Below are 17,391 nucleotides of genomic sequence, written 5' to 3' on the forward strand. Positions count from 1 at the left end.
TAGATGTCTTCTGATCTTCGAGTTTACTGATGTACTCTTCTGCAGTTAAATCCACTTGTTAAAGTCTTTCAGTTTTCAATTTAGAATTTTCATTTTAAAAAATCCAGTTTTTTGGAAAAATTTTTACCTGTTTTTAAAAACACTTTATTATAGTTATTGGAAGGCCTTGTTTGTTTAGCTGTATCTGGATTATATGTATCTGTCTCTGTTGTTTTTTTTTCTCTTGGCTTTTAGTCATTTGATTCTGACTCCAGTAATGTCTACTTATGTTTGTGTGAATGGTAGACATTAAGTAAGAAAAACTATGTAAGCTATGGATAATAATGTTTTTGCCTCCAGAAAGGACTGCTCTTTCTCCTAACAGGTGGAGTAGGGGTGGTTCATCCTGATTCCCTCAGGGATCAGGTGGAGATTGCTTTTCATTGGTGATGGCTGTTCTTTCTGGTTTGTCCTTAATGTGAAGGCACAGACAGCCCCTTTCAGGAATCTCACTGAAAGCTTTTGCTCTGAAAATCCTGAACACCACTTTTCCTCCCAGTACTGTGGAACTGTTGGGTGCTGGTTAGTTTTTTTAAAGCCTTTTAGCTGCTGCTTTCTGCTTAGCATCTCAGCTTCTTGCCCTCCCTACACACTTGAGGAACTGGCAAATGCCTTGAAAGGAAAAGCTATGAAGTGTGTCAGGCTCACTCAAATCTTTGCTGCTTTGGTTGTTCTCCGGTGCCTTCAAACAGCTGCTTTTTGCTTTGTTTTTAATATTTTATCCATTTAGTCTGATTCAGGCAACTTTCAGAATAGGAAGTTTTTAGTTTCCATTTTTCATTATTACTTTTATGACATTCTCTAAGCATGAGAAGGTTGTTGCTAACAAGTGTTAAGGTTGTACTATATATTTTGCTATGGCCCCCTAACATTAAAGCATATGATATAATCTTTGTTTAAAGCAAGAAACAGAAATAACATTTACTGCATTCCAAAATATGCAGGCCCTTAATAAACATTTCACAAACATTTTCAAGTCTAGTTGGAAAGGCAGTACTTCTCCAAAAACGATATAAAGGACTAATATTGTACTTATGTATCAAGTGGTTTAAATTAGTGCATTCTAGAGGAAAAAGGAATCTTTGTTGTTCATACCTGTTAGTTCATTTAAACTACAGAACAAGGAGATTGATGTTTCCATTTTAAAAGAAGAGGGAAAATAATCAGTTTGAAAAAAATCGATAAATATAAAAACACAATCTCCTTAGAGGTAATTACTAAGGACATTTTTGGTCTAATAACATTTCTAGTCTTTTTGCAGTGCATATAAGAAGTTTTTAGCTTAGCTGTGTACAATTCTAGCGATTCAGCTTCACCATTTCATTGTGACTTTATTTCTAATGTGTTAAAATTAGTTTACACAGTATTTTTGTAGTTTACATTTTGAAAGATTGATACAATTTCAAAATTGTTGACCAAGTTTTCTAAAATATGCAGCTTTCTTTTAGTAATTATCTAGTAAAATGGAGAATTTTTTCTCTAAATTAAGACTTACAATTTAATATAAATTATATAATGATATAGTGTGAGTTTTAAAAGATTGGTGTAAATGTTTTAATACTTTTTATTAAACTTCCTAATAGCTTTTTTGCTTGTATTTTACAGGCCAAACTGTTTTCAGATAGTAGTTCAGCACTTTAGTGAAGAACATTACATCTTTTACTTTGCAGGAGAAACTCCAGAACAAGCAGAGGTAAGATCACTGTTTCTTAAATGACTGTAAACCTCTAAAGGTATATGTTATAAGTTAGCTCATGTTTTCTTATTAACTAGAATAGAAAACTATTGCATTTAAGATAAAGTGATAGAAAAGGATGCCTGAAATCTAATCATCTTTTTATTTTAAGGAATGAGAACTTTCATGTGTAAAAATTTTTTTTGAAAGAAGTACAGAAATACAGAGAAGGGTTATTAGGAATGAAAACTCCATTTTAAATTTAAATACTCTGTGATGTTGAGTCCAACTGAGAATGCTCATTTAAAATCCTCTGCACAAAGGTTATAGATATTCTCAGTACAATCCAAAGGTAAGCCAGTTAGTTTTGCTAACAAGAATTATTCTTCTTCACTGGTTGAACTCCATGTCTGAAAATGAAAGTTCAGTCAAGAGGAAAAATATTTTAGGACTTCTATTTTCTATATATTTTCTAAGTCTAGATATAATTTCTACTTTAGCACTAGCCATTAATCCATGTGTAATGCCCTTCTTATAACTTTTATTAAATTTTATTAATTCTGTGAAGAAATAATGTTTTTAAAAAATCTGTTTTTAAAAAAAATTTTGTTTTCTTTTAATCCTAATCTTTCTGGGTGTTTATTTGTATTTTGTACAACTATGGCTAAATTTCTACTTATACTCTACTGAAGGAACATAAAGGTAGTTAAGAAGTGAAAGTGGCTTTGTTGGAAACAACCTAATTTGTCAGCCCTAGATAAGAGGCAAATGCTCTTAAAACTGTGGATCCTACTTGGGTCCCTGACTCATCAGTTGTGAAAATATTAGACTAAGATAATCAACTTGATGAATGAACCATTGTGGTTTATGGCTCATTCCTGAATGTCATATTTTACATCTTTGTAAAATATCTCAGTTAAATACTCATTTTCACATATAATGCAAATAAAACATTGTTTTATAGGTCTGTATCCCTAAATTTTAGTTGAGAAAAATAGGGCTCAAAACATTTTGGTAAATTAGATAATTTTTTTAAATGTTAGAAATTGAGTTAGGAATAGAAATTTATACTTCAGTATCCTGTCTTCTAGTTTTTTTTTACTGTGTTCCCTCTTTCTGAATAGAGATATGTCACATACCAATGACATCTCACTTAGAACATTTTCTTATTGTATTTATATACAATCTCTCCATATTCTATATTTCTGTAAGTGGTATTTCCAGTTTTTGTTGATTTTGTTGGGCTGCAAGAGGGAGGAAGTTCTGATTACTCTTTTATTTCTAAAAGCTATGGTAATTGATTTGGTTTTAACTTGCTGTACCATAAACAGTCTCTAAACACTGACAGTTCATATTCACTGAAATAGCCAATAAGTTAAAGACATAATAAGCAGTTCAGAGCTTTCCAGAAACATGTAAGACAAAGTTTACATTTATTTTTAGTAAGCCCAAATTGTTCTCCACTTTTTCCAGAACACTAGATATCAAACATTTAAAAAATAGCTGCAATTTAATTTGATTAGGCTGAAATGATTTTTTAAAATCTAATGTTATATTTGAAAGGTTAAAAAATAACCCAAAGCTCCTTATCCTTTGCTACCTATAATCATGGTCTCAGGTAAAGATTAGAATGCTTATCATTAAATCAGTCATCATGTTATGTTATCAGTTGGTTTTGCAATTAGTCCTCTCCTCAAGAATTGTATCAAATTAACATCTGCTTAAGCTAGCTTGTCTCAGGTATAACAGCTTACCTATCAATGAACATTTTTTGCCCAAAGTACTATTTGTTTGGGAGAAATAATTTGTTAATGTAAGTTTTATTTTTTGGTATTTAATGTTAATTAGAGTTTCTACATAAATTCAAACATTTTTACAGACTCATAATTGTTTTGACTATTGTTTTACTTTATTTAGGCACAAATAAGGTACAATATTCTGAGAATAGAAACAGCAGTCTAGAAGGAAGGAACTATGGGATTTGTAAAAAAAAATTTATGAATATAAAACAGATAAACTAGTGTATATTTCTTTGAAATGCAGTGTTGTTTTTGCTTTTGTTTTTGTTTTGTAGGACTGGATGAAAGGTCTGCAAGCATTTTGCAATTTACGAAAAAGCAGTCCAGGGACAGCTAATAAACGCCTTCGTCAGGTGAAACTAATTTTCTTGGATTTGTAATTGTCACATTTTGCTCTAACACTTTGGTCTTTATCTTTTTAAAATTTCTGTCTGAACTGTTTTGGGCACCATTTCTAAAGAGAAGTTAATCTTTTCAGGCATTTTAAAGTCGTGCTGCCACTTCCAACAGTAGCAGGACAAGGTTATTTCTTTATGAAAGAGAATGTTCTTTGTATACCTCGTGGTTTTTGGTCCATAATGCCAGTTTTTAAATACATATGAAGAATTATTTATTCTTGCAATCAAAATAACAATATCAAACCACTAACAACAGAAACTTTTCTGTTTGAAACTATTTTTTCCTTCAAAAATTATTTTGGCCTATTTCAGAAAAGTAGAACATTGAAAAGATCATCAGACTTATGGTACTGATACTAATACTTTTTGGGCTTTTCATTCTGTATAATTTCTTTTGAAACCTACTAAACAATTCTAAGGAAATATTTAATCTTATTTAATATTTAATCATGCCCTGTGTTTATGGAGGGTTAACCTAGCCTTCTGTTTTTTTACCTTGCAAGGGTAACTTTATACCCTCCATTTCTTGGCTCTTTTTAAAAAATAGTAATCCCTAGATAATTGGAAGAAGTTAGGCAAATTTTGACATTCTTGGATTTTGAGGAAAGTTTAATACATTATTTATTTATTGACCAAAGTGACTCCTGTTCTTTTCACTGGGATATCCAGTAAGCTGTTCTATTGAGAATGGACAAATGGTTAATATTTAAGTAACTAAATAGTCCCTGTAACCAAAAGTCTGGTGTGTCTTCACAACACTGTAACATTTTTTAAGCTATGAAAAGCCAGATTCGATTTTTTTCAAATAAGGGCAAATTGTGTCTTGTGTGAAACTGTAGGCATTAAATTATCATCTTCAGATATAATAATAGATAGCATCTCTTGAGCCCCTTTCATGTGTCAACTGGCAGTGGGATTTAGTGCTTACTATACAGTCACCCTCCTCTGTGGGTTCCATATCAGTGGTTTCAACCAACTGCAGATCTAAAGTACTCAGGAAAAAAAACCCACAAAAACATAACGACACAGTATAACAACTATTTGCATTGTATTAGATATTATAAGTAATCTAGAGGTGACTTAAAGTATGTGGGAGGATGCACATAGGTTATATGCAAATACTGTGCTATCTTCTATAAGGAACTTAAGCATCCACGGATTTTGGTATCTGCCAGGAGAAGAAGGAGGGTCTTGGAACCAATCCCACATGGATGCCAAAAGATGATTGTATTGTTTCTGATCCTTATGACAACCTTCAGTGTAGACTTTATGCTTACATGAGAAAGGTGAGGTTTAGAAGTACTCACTTGCTCAAGGTCACACAAGTAGTCAAGTAGTCGCTGACAAAAGAGAGAAGGCCTGATACTAGAAAGGTAGATGGTCTTAAGTTTTGGCATCAAAACTGACAAATAACTTGGCTTTTTTGAATTTGTATTCTTTTCTGTAAAATGAGAAGGTGGAGTCAGTGTTTTAAAAGAACATTTTTTAGTTGTAGTGCTTTCTTTTGTAGAAATAAAATCTTCCAGATAAGTACTATATAACATATAGAGTTTTAATTTGGGTAGTGACAGTTGTTTGCTTATATTAATAAAACTTCTCAACTTCGTTTTGTTTCATTGTTTTATGGTAGAAAAGGTGTCTTTTAAAATTCTTCTAAGAGCATAATGGAGGGAATAACTTGTAAAATAAAGTTGCACTGTTTTAATTTTTTAAGTAGGAAGAATTGTTTTAAATGCTTGAATGTTTTTAAGTATATGTCATACAAAAGGGAAAAATATAACCAAAGCTTGCATTTCCTGAAAGTCACTATATTGGCGTTTTTGTTTTATAGTAGTTACTTTTGAAACTTGATGCGTAATTCTTGAAATTTGGGGTAATAATATTTGTGTTTTTTTTCAGGTCAGCAGACTTGTTTTACATATTGAAGAAGCCCATAAACTCCCAGTAAAACATTTTACTAACCCATATTGTAACATCTACCTGAATAGTGTTCAAGTAGCAAAAACTCACGCAAGGGAAGGACAAAACCCAGTATGGTCAGAAGAATTTGTCTTTGAGTAAGTCTTATTTACCATTACATTAAATTCTTTTCACTTACCATATTAATAGTACATAATTTTTTTTTCTGTTGTATTTGTTTACCTTTATTAGTAAAGTGAGTAAAGTATGTTTTGAATCTAGTTTTAAATCTAGTACACTTAAAAAAAGCAAAAACAAAAATAGGGGGTTTATTTGATATTAGAACTAAAGGAATTAAGTAGTTTGATGACAGAACATTTTGTTAATTCTTTTTCTCCTTGTTCCTTTAGTGATCTTCCTCCTGACATCAATAGATTTGAAATAACTCTTAGTAATAAAACAAAGAAAAGCAAAGATCCTGATATCTGTAAGTTGATTCAGAAATTCTTTCTAAAGTTGAAAAGACATCTTTTATATACTTCTAAAATTCATAATGAAATGTAGTATTAAAATGGAAATTAAAAAAGAAAACAAGTGCAAGTAGTATAATGTGAGAGTTTCTTTCTGTACTTCTAAAAGTATTGATTGTTGAGAAAGAATGTATTTAGGAAAGAAAAAAGACCAAAATAGCTAAATTGTACAAGCTGTGGACTTAAAGCCCTTCAGTTTAAAATACGTATCTGTCTACCCTCCCTTCTCCAGGAAATAGCAAGAACAAGAAAATGCTAACAGTGCTCATTTTTTGGTGTGTGGCTTCCCTCTATCTCTTCTTTCTACTATTTAGTCTTCTTCTATTGTCCTCTTTTTTAGCATTTAAATAAAAAAGTGTTCTATTTAAAACTTTCTTTGAGCTTGAATATGTGCTGTATCATTTCTGGTGGTCAGAGGCTTCTCCTGTTCTCAGCACACCTCTTCTCACCCTGTTGCTACCACAGTTGGCAGTGGGATTTAGCAATTCACATCAGGGTGAACTGGGTTAATACCTTCTTAACACTCAGGCTTAGGGAAGGAAATGATATGTAATAACAGGCAGATCAAAGCCTAAATATTTCTCTATAAAATGTTCTGTAATTTCTGTATTTTTAAATGCTTAACATTTTTTAGTGGTTCTCCATTACTTTTACAATAAAATCTACACCCCCAGTAATGACACAGAAGGCAGGCTATGAATTATATTTGTGCTGTTTTGTTTTTTTCCACTGATTTCTTCTTACCTACACCTCCCAATCTTATTTTAAGCCAGCTTGAGGGTTACCTGTTTGGAGTGGATTTTTAACCTCCCCAGGCAAAATTAGGTGTTATTTTGCCATACATTTACTGTTACAGCACTTGTTACACTGGACTGTAACTGATTTCTTGACTAGACTACATCTTGATCTTGTCTATATCACACTTCCTTGCCTATCAGAGTAATGCATAGGAGGCATTCAGTAAATGAATGAAACAAGCAATTAAGTATTCAATTTGTGATGTTTTTAAAAACTTCTTTAATGGAAAATGTTTAACACTGTAGAGAAAACTGAACATTACGAAAATTTACTTGCATTTAATTGTAGCGTGATCTTTTTAAAACAATAATCAGTTCTTTTTCTTCCCAAGTATTTATGCGCTGCCAGTTGAGCCGGTTACAGAAAGGGCACGCCACAGATGAATGGTTTCTGCTCAGCTCCCATATACCATTAAAAGGTATTGAACCAGGGTCCCTGCGTGTGCGAGCACGGTATTCTATGGAAAAAATCATGCCAGAAGAAGAGTACAGTGAATTTAAAGAGGTATTAAGTTATTTATCAGTCTATTTTTGTTGATATCCTTAACAGAAATAATCCATTAAGTTAAAATAGAGTAATTTCATAGCTTTGTGGCATACTAATAGCCAGAGAAGGTTAAAACTCGTGTACTATGATAATTTTTTGGCATTAAGAAACTAGAAATAGGTAGGCTACACATTTCTAAATAGAAAAATCTCTGAAAGAACATATTTTCTGTTAGTCTTACTGAGAATGCTTAGCGCTATGTACTTTAAACAGTCTTTAAAAATGTCATTTTAGCTTATCCTGCAAAAGGAGCTTCACGTAGTCTATGCTTTATCCCATGTATGTGGACAAGACCGAACACTACTGGCCAGCATTCTGCTGAAGATTTTTCTTCATGAAAAGCTTGAATCATTGCTATTATGCACACTAAATGACAGAGAAATAAGCATGGAAGGTACAGTATGGATGTTGTTAGTGTGATACTTTAAAAAGTTATTTTATTTTATATATTAAGCATATATGAACTCTATCTCTGAAAACACTAAATTATTATGCTGCAAAATAAGTTATTCTATTTTCCCTTCACTAAAATGCAGCTGGATGTCAGTTCTGACTCTTACGTTGGTTACTACTAGGAGCCACTATTTCTAATACAAGTTTATATTATGGCAGATTAGTACTAGAAGCCAAGAAAGTGATTTTCTGTGTCCACATCAATGGCCCACAGTGCTTAATTGTCAAGAGTAGTTTGGTTATACTTAACATATTCTCTTGTTTAATTTTTACTTACTGCTTCAATGCACAGAAGCACTGTGCATTTTATTCAGCTGCATTTTATTTCTAGCTTCCATAAACAGGTAATTCTCAGACCACTGAACACACAGTGCTTTGAATGGCTTCAAATATGACAAAATAATCTACTCTCACCCCTCAAGCACTTGGACTCACTAAAAGTCCTTGCTTCTACATTCCTTAAATAATAAAGTTTTGAACTATTTCCTGCTTGTCATAAAGAATATAAAAATAAGTAGCTTTGTCAAGGGATAGATAAAATAGTGGTATCTATTTTGCACTGAGATAGACTTTTCTGAAAATATTTGTGTTTTATTAAAACTCAGTAGCCATGTTTTAGGCTAACAATTTATATTGGGATTTACATTATGTTTTTATTTGGAAATAAGCTCCATTTTTTTTCAAAGCATAGGATCAGTGAGCAGCAAAGCTGGTTTCTGGTCCTAGTTTTGTCACTGCCTGGCTGATCTTAGACAAGTCAGATAACCATTGTGAGCCTTCATTTTTTCATATGCACATGGGTATTGTTAATCCTTTGTCCTATTATGATCTGATAAGGGTAAACATATGTGTTTACCTTTTAATGAAGTTAAGTCTATAGAAATATAGGATGTTGCAGCAATCAATACTTCAGTGCTGCATTCAAAACGAAAATGAATTCACTTCGTTTCTAGTGTGATCACATTCATACAGTCTTTTACAAATAAACTTCTAATATAAATATTTGTGTAGATGAAGCCACTACTCTATTTCGAGCCACAACACTTGCAAGCACCTTGATGGAGCAGTATATGAAAGCCACTGCTACACAATTTGTTCATCATGCTTTGAAAGACTCCATTTTAAAGATAATGGAAAGCAAGCAGTCTTGTGAGGTAAGAATGTAATATCTTAAATATTTTTGCAAAGAATGTATTTGAATAGGTAATGCTTTATAGCTAATTACATTTTAAGGAACAAATTACTTGTCAGAGCAGTTATACCTTTTATAATATACAAATATTTTGCCAAATGGATTTTTAAAAAATGATACACTGTTTTTGGTGTTTCTCCTACTGTCTTAACGGTAATGTAAACAATACTTTCAGCAAGTGTGCATCACATAAACTGAAGCCTCTGTTAGCACCTTTTGTTGTCTTTGAAGGTTTTTTTGTGTGTGTGGGGAGAGGAGAATTATAAGATAATTCTCCACAAAAGCAAATAAAAACATCTATTTAGAACTAATTATTAAGACTTCAGTGTAAATTCATAGTAAATCATTCAGCAAGTCAGTGGAATCTCACATGGCTGTTATCTCATTTTATTTTGATGGCAGAACCACAAAGAAGGCCACTAAATATTTTTACATCAGATTAAAAAAATCAATAAAATAAGAAATTGTTTTGATAATGTACACTGGGAGCTGTCAACTGTTAATTCTGCAAAAGCTGTCAATTCTTACTAATAACTTAAAGGAAAAAAAAGCGACTTAAATGTTGGAAATCTGGGGTAATGCCACAGAAAAATCTGTATAGTCTCTGGACTTTGGAGATAAGGTTAGGAAGTTCACACGTTTACAGATAAATCTACTCCACTGATAATTGATTTCAGGGATTACTGGAAACGTTCTGAGAAAGGTTCATGATTCTGACTAAACAATTTGATAGATTAGCCACTAAATTAAGTCTTATTCAGAAATGCCTTTTAATTTCTTTCAAATAAACAGAATTGAATAATCACTGCTTGTTCTTTATTCAGTTGGGAAATTAGGAAAGAATGCTAACAAACCCATTAGGAGTTCCATAGAGCAAACTACTTAAAAATTCCCATTTATGAAAGGGAAAAAAATGATTGATACGCAATGAAAAATGGAAAAGCAGAGCACCTTGAAAACCACAAGTGTTTATCTTAATTCATTCACATTTATCATTGCCAAGATGCATTTATATTGATTTATTCCTTCTCTTAGTTAAGTCCATCAAAATTAGAAAAAAATGAAGATGTGAACACTAATTTAGCACACCTACTGAACATACTTTCAGAGCTTGTGGAGAAAATATTCATGGCGTCAGAAATACTTCCACCGTAAGTGGTGACATTATATATCTGTGTTTTGAAAAGTTTCGATTTCTAAAACATGTGAAAGCTTTTCTACTGTCTTGATATTATTATACTCTGAGAAAGTTATAGTTAATCTTTACAAGATGAATTGTGTGCTTAAAGGAGTGACTTAAAGTAGCCATATTAAAATATTTACATTAAAATAAGACAATCCATGTTTTTATACAAGCCAGTGTCTCTTGCTTATGTTATAACTTGGAGAGAGAGTAGAAGTTTATAGTCTCAGATCTGAGATCATAAATGATATCTTGTTGATCCATCTACTCTATCCTTGGATCACTCAGTTAATTTCCTTCAGCATCTCCAGTGTTAGTGAATTCCCTGGTTCACATTCCTGATCAGCAAATTTTTCACTTTCCTAATACTAACTGCAGGTGAATATAAAACATTTAAAGCTGGTTGCCGCAAACTTCTGTCATCAAGCACAAGTGATGTGGTCTTTTCTAAATTGTCACATTTTTCACAATAAAGCTGAGAGTTGCAAACATATCCAGTATTGCCTCAGATACCAATCTAGCATTCCATACTTTGTATTTTTATTTGGATTATAAACCAAATATGTTATTCAGAAACAGAATTTGCAAAGACGTAAATTTGTATCAGCGGCAACCAGGAACAGAACTTGGAATGATGTCATTTCACATCAGCGATGGCGAACGAGTTAAGATAGTAGGTAACAAATGTCTAAAGAAAATATCAAGAAGTTGACAATATAAATTAGTAATGATAAACTTACCAAATTAAGTTTTCCTCACCCTTGCTAAATGTGTCTTTCATTACTTTTGGCAAATACTTTTGGCGGGGGAAGGCTAATTGCATTAAAATGTGGTATATTTCAGCAAATAAAGCTTTTTGGCTGCTATGAGATTTTTCACTTGCTTTCTGTATTGAGATATTGTGTTATTTTGGCAGGACACTGAGATATATTTATGGGTGTTTACAGAAATCTGTTCAGCACAAGTGGCCTACAGATACCACCATGAGAACAAGAGTTGTTAGGTAAGACTTGTCAATTTATTTGTTACATCATTGTGTATGGCACACACTGATAGTAAAGAGGAGAACTGTGAACATTTAAGAAATAACAGTATACCTAAACTTTGACTTTTATGTGAAAGCCCTGTCTAAATTCAGATGGCTCCTAAGTTGTTTTTTTTTTTTGCAAGTTATTACTATGAGATATTTAGCTACTTCTGCATTTTATAAATAAATTAATTTATAGTCAATGCAGTATTTGGGAGTTTTTAAAAACTCCTAACAGGATAAGGTCAAAAGTTATATAACCAGCAAAATCTGTAGCTAATAACCTTATCTACTATTTCTGCATATGCACACACACATACAAGTACACAAACACAGATACTGATTGGTGCTAAGAGGAAAGAGTAATATTTGAACCATTTACATATTAATTAGTTTATAGCAGTCTGCAACTCCAGACTAACCACCAACCAGAACCTGTAGGTCTGAAACTGAGAATGTAAGAATTGCTTGGCAAATCATGAGATTTGGGAGCTTATATAAGGGGACTTCATTATTCTAACTTATTTTTCCAATAAGGAAACAGAACTAAAGGAAGTAAGTTGTTTGTCTAAAATTATACAGGGTGTTAGTGGCTAAGGCCGAAACAAACTTTCTAAGACCCCCATCTAATATCCTTAACACTATTGTAGGCATTCGCTAAGCACACCCCAAACAGTTCAAGGGAGCTGGAAGTTTAATGCAAAAGCATCAGAGAATACAGCATTTTTCTAATATGTTATATAGAATATACACCATCAGTCGTTATTCTTTTTTTTAATAGCAACCACTAACAACACCACTATCACAATTAGTTTTGAAAGTATGTGTTAATCCTGCCTCCAACCCAAATTTTTTGCAGGGGCTTCCTCCCCCCCACCCCCCAGATAAAATCTCTCTTGGTTCATTATGATATGACATGATATTTAAGAATTATAGATTCTGCATTTCTTGGCTTCAGTGGTGAATGGGAGGAACAGAAAAGAATTACAAGCATAATATTTCAGCAGTTATGTGTGTAGTGTAATTAATGCTATTCCATAAAGTTTCAAACAATTGTTAAACAGACATAGCAGGAAATACGGCTATGTGGATTGTCTGATGCAACAGGGTGTTTTAAGGGGCATTTATGATTTCTGGCCCTTTGTAAGCATATAAATATGTATAGCTAACTATATATCTCTCTCAGATTTAAAATCACCTTCAAAAACTCAAGAGTAGATTTGCACACTGAAATCAATATGGTTTAATGTTGCCAGGTTAGGTTTCAAGTTCACAGACCTATTTAATCAGCAAAGTAAAATTAAGAGTCCAATAATTACCAGACTGCACATGTTCAAAGAAAAATGCTGAATTCAGTTAGTCACTCTAATAACGAACAGAGACTATGCTTGTTATTTTAATCCTTTGCACTCAGATGTCTTCTCTGAGGGGACATTGTAAATCTAGCAAACCACTCTGATGTCCCCTCTGAGGAGATATAAAGAGATTGCTGATGATTATACAGAACAAACTTATACCAGTGCAAATTTTTCAAAATTGAAACAATTTCAAATTGCATGAAAGGCAAATAAAGAGACAGGATATATACTGAGATACAACTGATCAGAGTAGTGGTTTTCAGGAATCACGAGTGCATCTTTTCACATCGTCTTTGAAAGACAGACTGGATAATAAATGACATATTAGTAATGTGGGAGGAAGAAAACGAGACTGCATTGTCTGCTCGAAGAGAACACCAGGTGGAAGATGTCAAACACAAACTGTTGCACAACATGTATCAATGAACCTGCAATGCATGTCAGTGACTTTTTCACACGTAACCACACTTTAGAAAAATGTAAGATATATGATTTTGATATTTTTTTGTCAAAAAGTTTCTCTACGTCCAAAATTCCATTGTAAACTAAATACAATTGGTTTCAATGCTATGCTGTGTAATCTGAAGTGATATTTTCACTATTTCATTAAAAAAGTGGTTGAAGCCGGGCTTGGTGGCTCAGCCTGTAATCCCCTGCCTTTGGGAGGCTGAGGTGAGTGGATTGCCTGAGCCCGCGGGTTCAAGACCCGCCTGGGCAGTGAGACCTCATCTCTACTATAAATAAAAATTCAGCCGGGCGTGGTAGCACATGCCTGTAATTCCGGCTACTCGGAAGGCTGAGGTGGAAGGATCGCTGGAGCCTAGCAGGTCGAGGCTGCGGTGGCCGGAAGCGGCCACTGCACTCCAGTCTGGGCAACCAAGTGAGACTCCAACTCAAAAAAAAAAAAAAAAAAAGTGGTTGAATGCAAAGGGTTAATCTCTAGAAGAAATTGTATAAACTACTTTTAGAAGAAAGCTTGTCTTGAGGCAAGTAAGAGGTTAATTATTAGTATGGATTTCTGTTAAAGGGATTTAGAAGAAAATTATCTACATGACAACATACACACTATAACAGTGACTGAAGCAGAGTAGGAGTATTTATATAAATTTGCATTTTTACATTGATGGTCCCAAGGTAAAATTAGCAGGATAAAATCATAAATGGCAACTGTTATGCTTTGTTATGTGCTTTCTTCAAACACTAATTTTTGCTTTTGCTATTATTTTGTAATTTGATACCCTTTTTTTAAACTTTAGAATTCCTATGTCTTACCTTAAAAGCTTTTCAGCATTCTATTGCACACACTTTCATTTATCAAGAAGTCATTTTCTCTCTAGTGTGATGAATTCTTATTTGTATATGAATCATCAACAAAGACAACTTGATTTACAACTGGGTTGTTCTATTTAAATAAATGAAAGAGAAGTAAGAGAATGGAAGATTTGGAACTGTATAGAACTATGCATCTATAAAGGTTATTTGCACTCCTGTAGTATTTCAGAAATTCTTCGGGTTCCTAAGGACACTACTTTTCTAAGTAGGTATAAAATGTATTACTAGCCTGGAATAAATATAATAGCCAAGGTAGTAAGTATTACAGATAAACATTTTCCCAAAGTTAATCTTATATTCTAACTTTGAGAAAAAGTGAGTGATACATTCAAGAAGTAGATATATATGTTCTTACAATGCAAGCTTTCTGTGTTTGGGCTTCCCTTATATTCGTTTAAAATTTACAGTTCTATGAGCATTAAAAATTCTGCTTATATTAAGGTAACATATATGCAGTAGTTTTCTAAAATAAAAATTTCCCTCCCATTCAGTGGCTTTGTTTTTCTTCGACTTATCTGTCCTGCCATCTTGAATCCTCGGATGTTTAATATCATCTCAGGTAATCCATTTTTCATAAATTTTTAAATTTAGGATAAACAGTTTCATATGATTTAGTAAGGATATTTTTACATTTGATTTTTCTTTTAAATCCAGTTTTAAGGCTTGGTATAAAACATTCCAAAGCATCCTTCCCTTCTGCTTACCTTTTCTTTCATCTAATATGTGAAGTCTGAGGTAGCATGATTAGACACACTCCACCTTTTTTCCATCCTTACTTGTGACTCAGAGTCTTATCATGGTGGCTATTTTTACAACCTGTGTTTTAATATCAGCACTTTCCAAGTTGGGAAGAGCTTCTTTACGTGTGCTTAGCTCATGCTAGATGGCATCAAGCTGGATCTTTAAGATAAAGCTACAATTATCTCTAGTTGCAGTATTGCTATATGAGTACTTCTGAAGAAAGGGTCCCTATCTAAAATCAGACAGTCAGATAGACTACTTATGGGATTTTACTGTTAAATAAATAATTATCTTAGGTTTCTAGGCTTATATTTAATAGCCACAAATAACTTTCACTTACATCTTATCTGTTCTATAGGTAAATATTTCATGACTGATCTCCAAATCTTTTTTTTTTTGAGTTGGAGGGTCACTCTGTTGCCTAGGCTGGGGTGCAGTGGCACACTCATGGCAGCCTCAACGTCCTGGACTCAGGCGATTCTTCCACCTCAGCCTCCCACTAGAGGCATGTGTCACCATGCCTGGCACAGTTTTTAATTTTTTTGTAGATATGATATCTCGCTATGTTGCCTAGGCTGACCTTGAATTTCTGGGCTCAAGCAGTCTTCCTGCCTCAGCCTCCCAAAGTGCTGGGGCTTCAGGCACGTGCCACCATGCTTGGATAAAACATTTTAAAAGTTTATTCAATTTCATGTTTTTTGCCTCAAAATAAAGTAGCGGTCCCAGACTTCATATTTGTTCCTGAGCTTTAAGGGAAATTATCTCAGTTAGTGGGCTGTAAATAATGTTGAGTAGGGAATTGCTGAGACTGCAAACTGCTAACTTGAGTAGGTTGATAATAACTCTGTGCATCGTCCTGAAAGGTGTGTGGATTGACAGTCTTTTTAGTGATAAAGATAAAACTTTGAGGTATTTTGAAATACTACCAACCAGTTGGGTATTGCTGAGTTTTGTAGTACCATTTTCATAAAACTATATTCAGTTTTTCCCTTTTCACAAGAGTTCTTCTGAATGATGCACATCATACATTTTTCAAAAAAACAGTATGAGTTTTGAATGGAAAAATGGTTAGCATTTTAACAGTAAAGAAATGTAAAGTGTTAAATTAATAATGGTTTAACTGGAAATGTCTTTGGAGATGGTGTCAATAGCTGTACCCAATTCTCTCATAGATTCCCCATCTCCTATTGCTGCAAGAACGCTGATATTAGTGGCTAAGTCTGTGCAGAATTTAGCAAATCTTGTGGAATTTGGAGCTAAGGTAAAAACATTTAGATACTTAAAAATGTAATTTATGAATGAAACTTCGACATGATAAAACTATAGAATATAGCTTAAGTAAACTGTCAGCAGTTTGATGTTTCATAACGATAATTTATCTCTGTTGGCATATTTGTTTTTAAAGTATCTTATTTAGATTCTACATTTTAATAATGGAACTTTAAAAACTACCACTTAAGCCATTATAGCAAATGATTTTTTCAAGATTGAGTATGCTCAAATTTTCTCACTTTTAAAGACAATCAGTGAGATAGTTTCAAATGTGCCCACATTAATTTTTTAAATATTTCACAATAAACATTCATTGTAAATATTAAAATTTAAATCAGTTTTTTAAACACCATACATGATCACATTACTTAAGGATAATGAGTGCTAATATTCTGGTTGAGATCTGACCATGCCACTTTGTCACTTAGTATGTGACAAACTTTTTTGCCATCTCTGGAAGTATATAACTCTTTGAATACTAAGTATGCCATCATGTGGATGTTAAGTAATCTTCTACTGGGTATTTGATGGCTTCCAGTTTGTCACTACTGCTGTAACAAATGCCCTTACATAACTTTCAAATTTGTCCAATTTCCTAAACTTTGGAGTAAAATTACTAATTAAGTAAATACCTGTTTTAGGCTTTTGCTAAGTATCACAAGATTGTCTACCAGCAACTGAAGATTTTTTGCTTCCCACAGCCTTGCCAAAACTGGGTATTACCCTTTATTTTTGCCAATCTGGTAGGCATTGTGTTATCTTATGTTTCATTATTTCTTTGCTCTCAGAGACCTTCGTGTGTATATTTTTGGAATTGCCCATGGAGGTCCTTATCTCATTGAGCATCTTATTGATTTTGATACTTTTTGTGTGGCTTAGAATTTTAGTATGAGCAGTTAATGTGTATGGTTTAGCATTTGAATTTATCTGAATCTTGAATCAAGTTTTGGTGACCCATATCATGCTCTATTTTAATTTCCTATAATCTCTGCTGGATTGTAACCTCTGTTTTGGGCCCAGTTTGTCTTGGTGCTTGGCAGGTAATAATTTTTCAGTAATGATTTTTTTTTTGTTTTGTTTTTGTTTTTGTTTGAGTTGGAGTCTCACTCTGTCGCCCAGATTGGAGTGCGGTGGCCGCTCCCGGCCACC

At 33.1% G+C, this 17,391-nt stretch overlaps 1 protein-coding gene across 2 annotated transcripts in view; it reads left to right on the forward strand.

The window, feature by feature from the left end:
- Positions 1-17,391, forward strand: part of RASA1 (RAS p21 protein activator 1) — a 111,013-nt gene that overhangs the window by 89,417 nt on the left and 4,205 nt on the right. For both annotated transcript variants that reach the window (XM_021710343.1, XM_021710344.1), the window contains exons 12-22: positions 1,645-1,732; positions 3,789-3,866; positions 5,811-5,968; positions 6,221-6,297; positions 7,470-7,642; positions 7,919-8,078; positions 9,149-9,291; positions 10,365-10,480; positions 11,429-11,515; positions 14,721-14,788; positions 16,143-16,231. In XM_021710343.1, the coding sequence (XP_021566018.1) occupies positions 1,645-1,732; positions 3,789-3,866; positions 5,811-5,968; positions 6,221-6,297; positions 7,470-7,642; positions 7,919-8,078; positions 9,149-9,291; positions 10,365-10,480; positions 11,429-11,515; positions 14,721-14,788; positions 16,143-16,231 (1,237 nt within the window). The remainder of the gene's footprint in view (positions 1-1,644; positions 1,733-3,788; positions 3,867-5,810; positions 5,969-6,220; positions 6,298-7,469; positions 7,643-7,918; positions 8,079-9,148; positions 9,292-10,364; positions 10,481-11,428; positions 11,516-14,720; positions 14,789-16,142; positions 16,232-17,391) is intronic.

This window comes from Carlito syrichta, unplaced genomic scaffold (genome assembly GCF_000164805.1).
Source record: "Carlito syrichta isolate Samal-C Ts95f unplaced genomic scaffold, Tarsius_syrichta-2.0.1 Scaffold288464, whole genome shotgun sequence".
NCBI classification, from domain to species: Eukaryota; Metazoa; Chordata; class Mammalia; order Primates; family Tarsiidae; genus Carlito; species Carlito syrichta.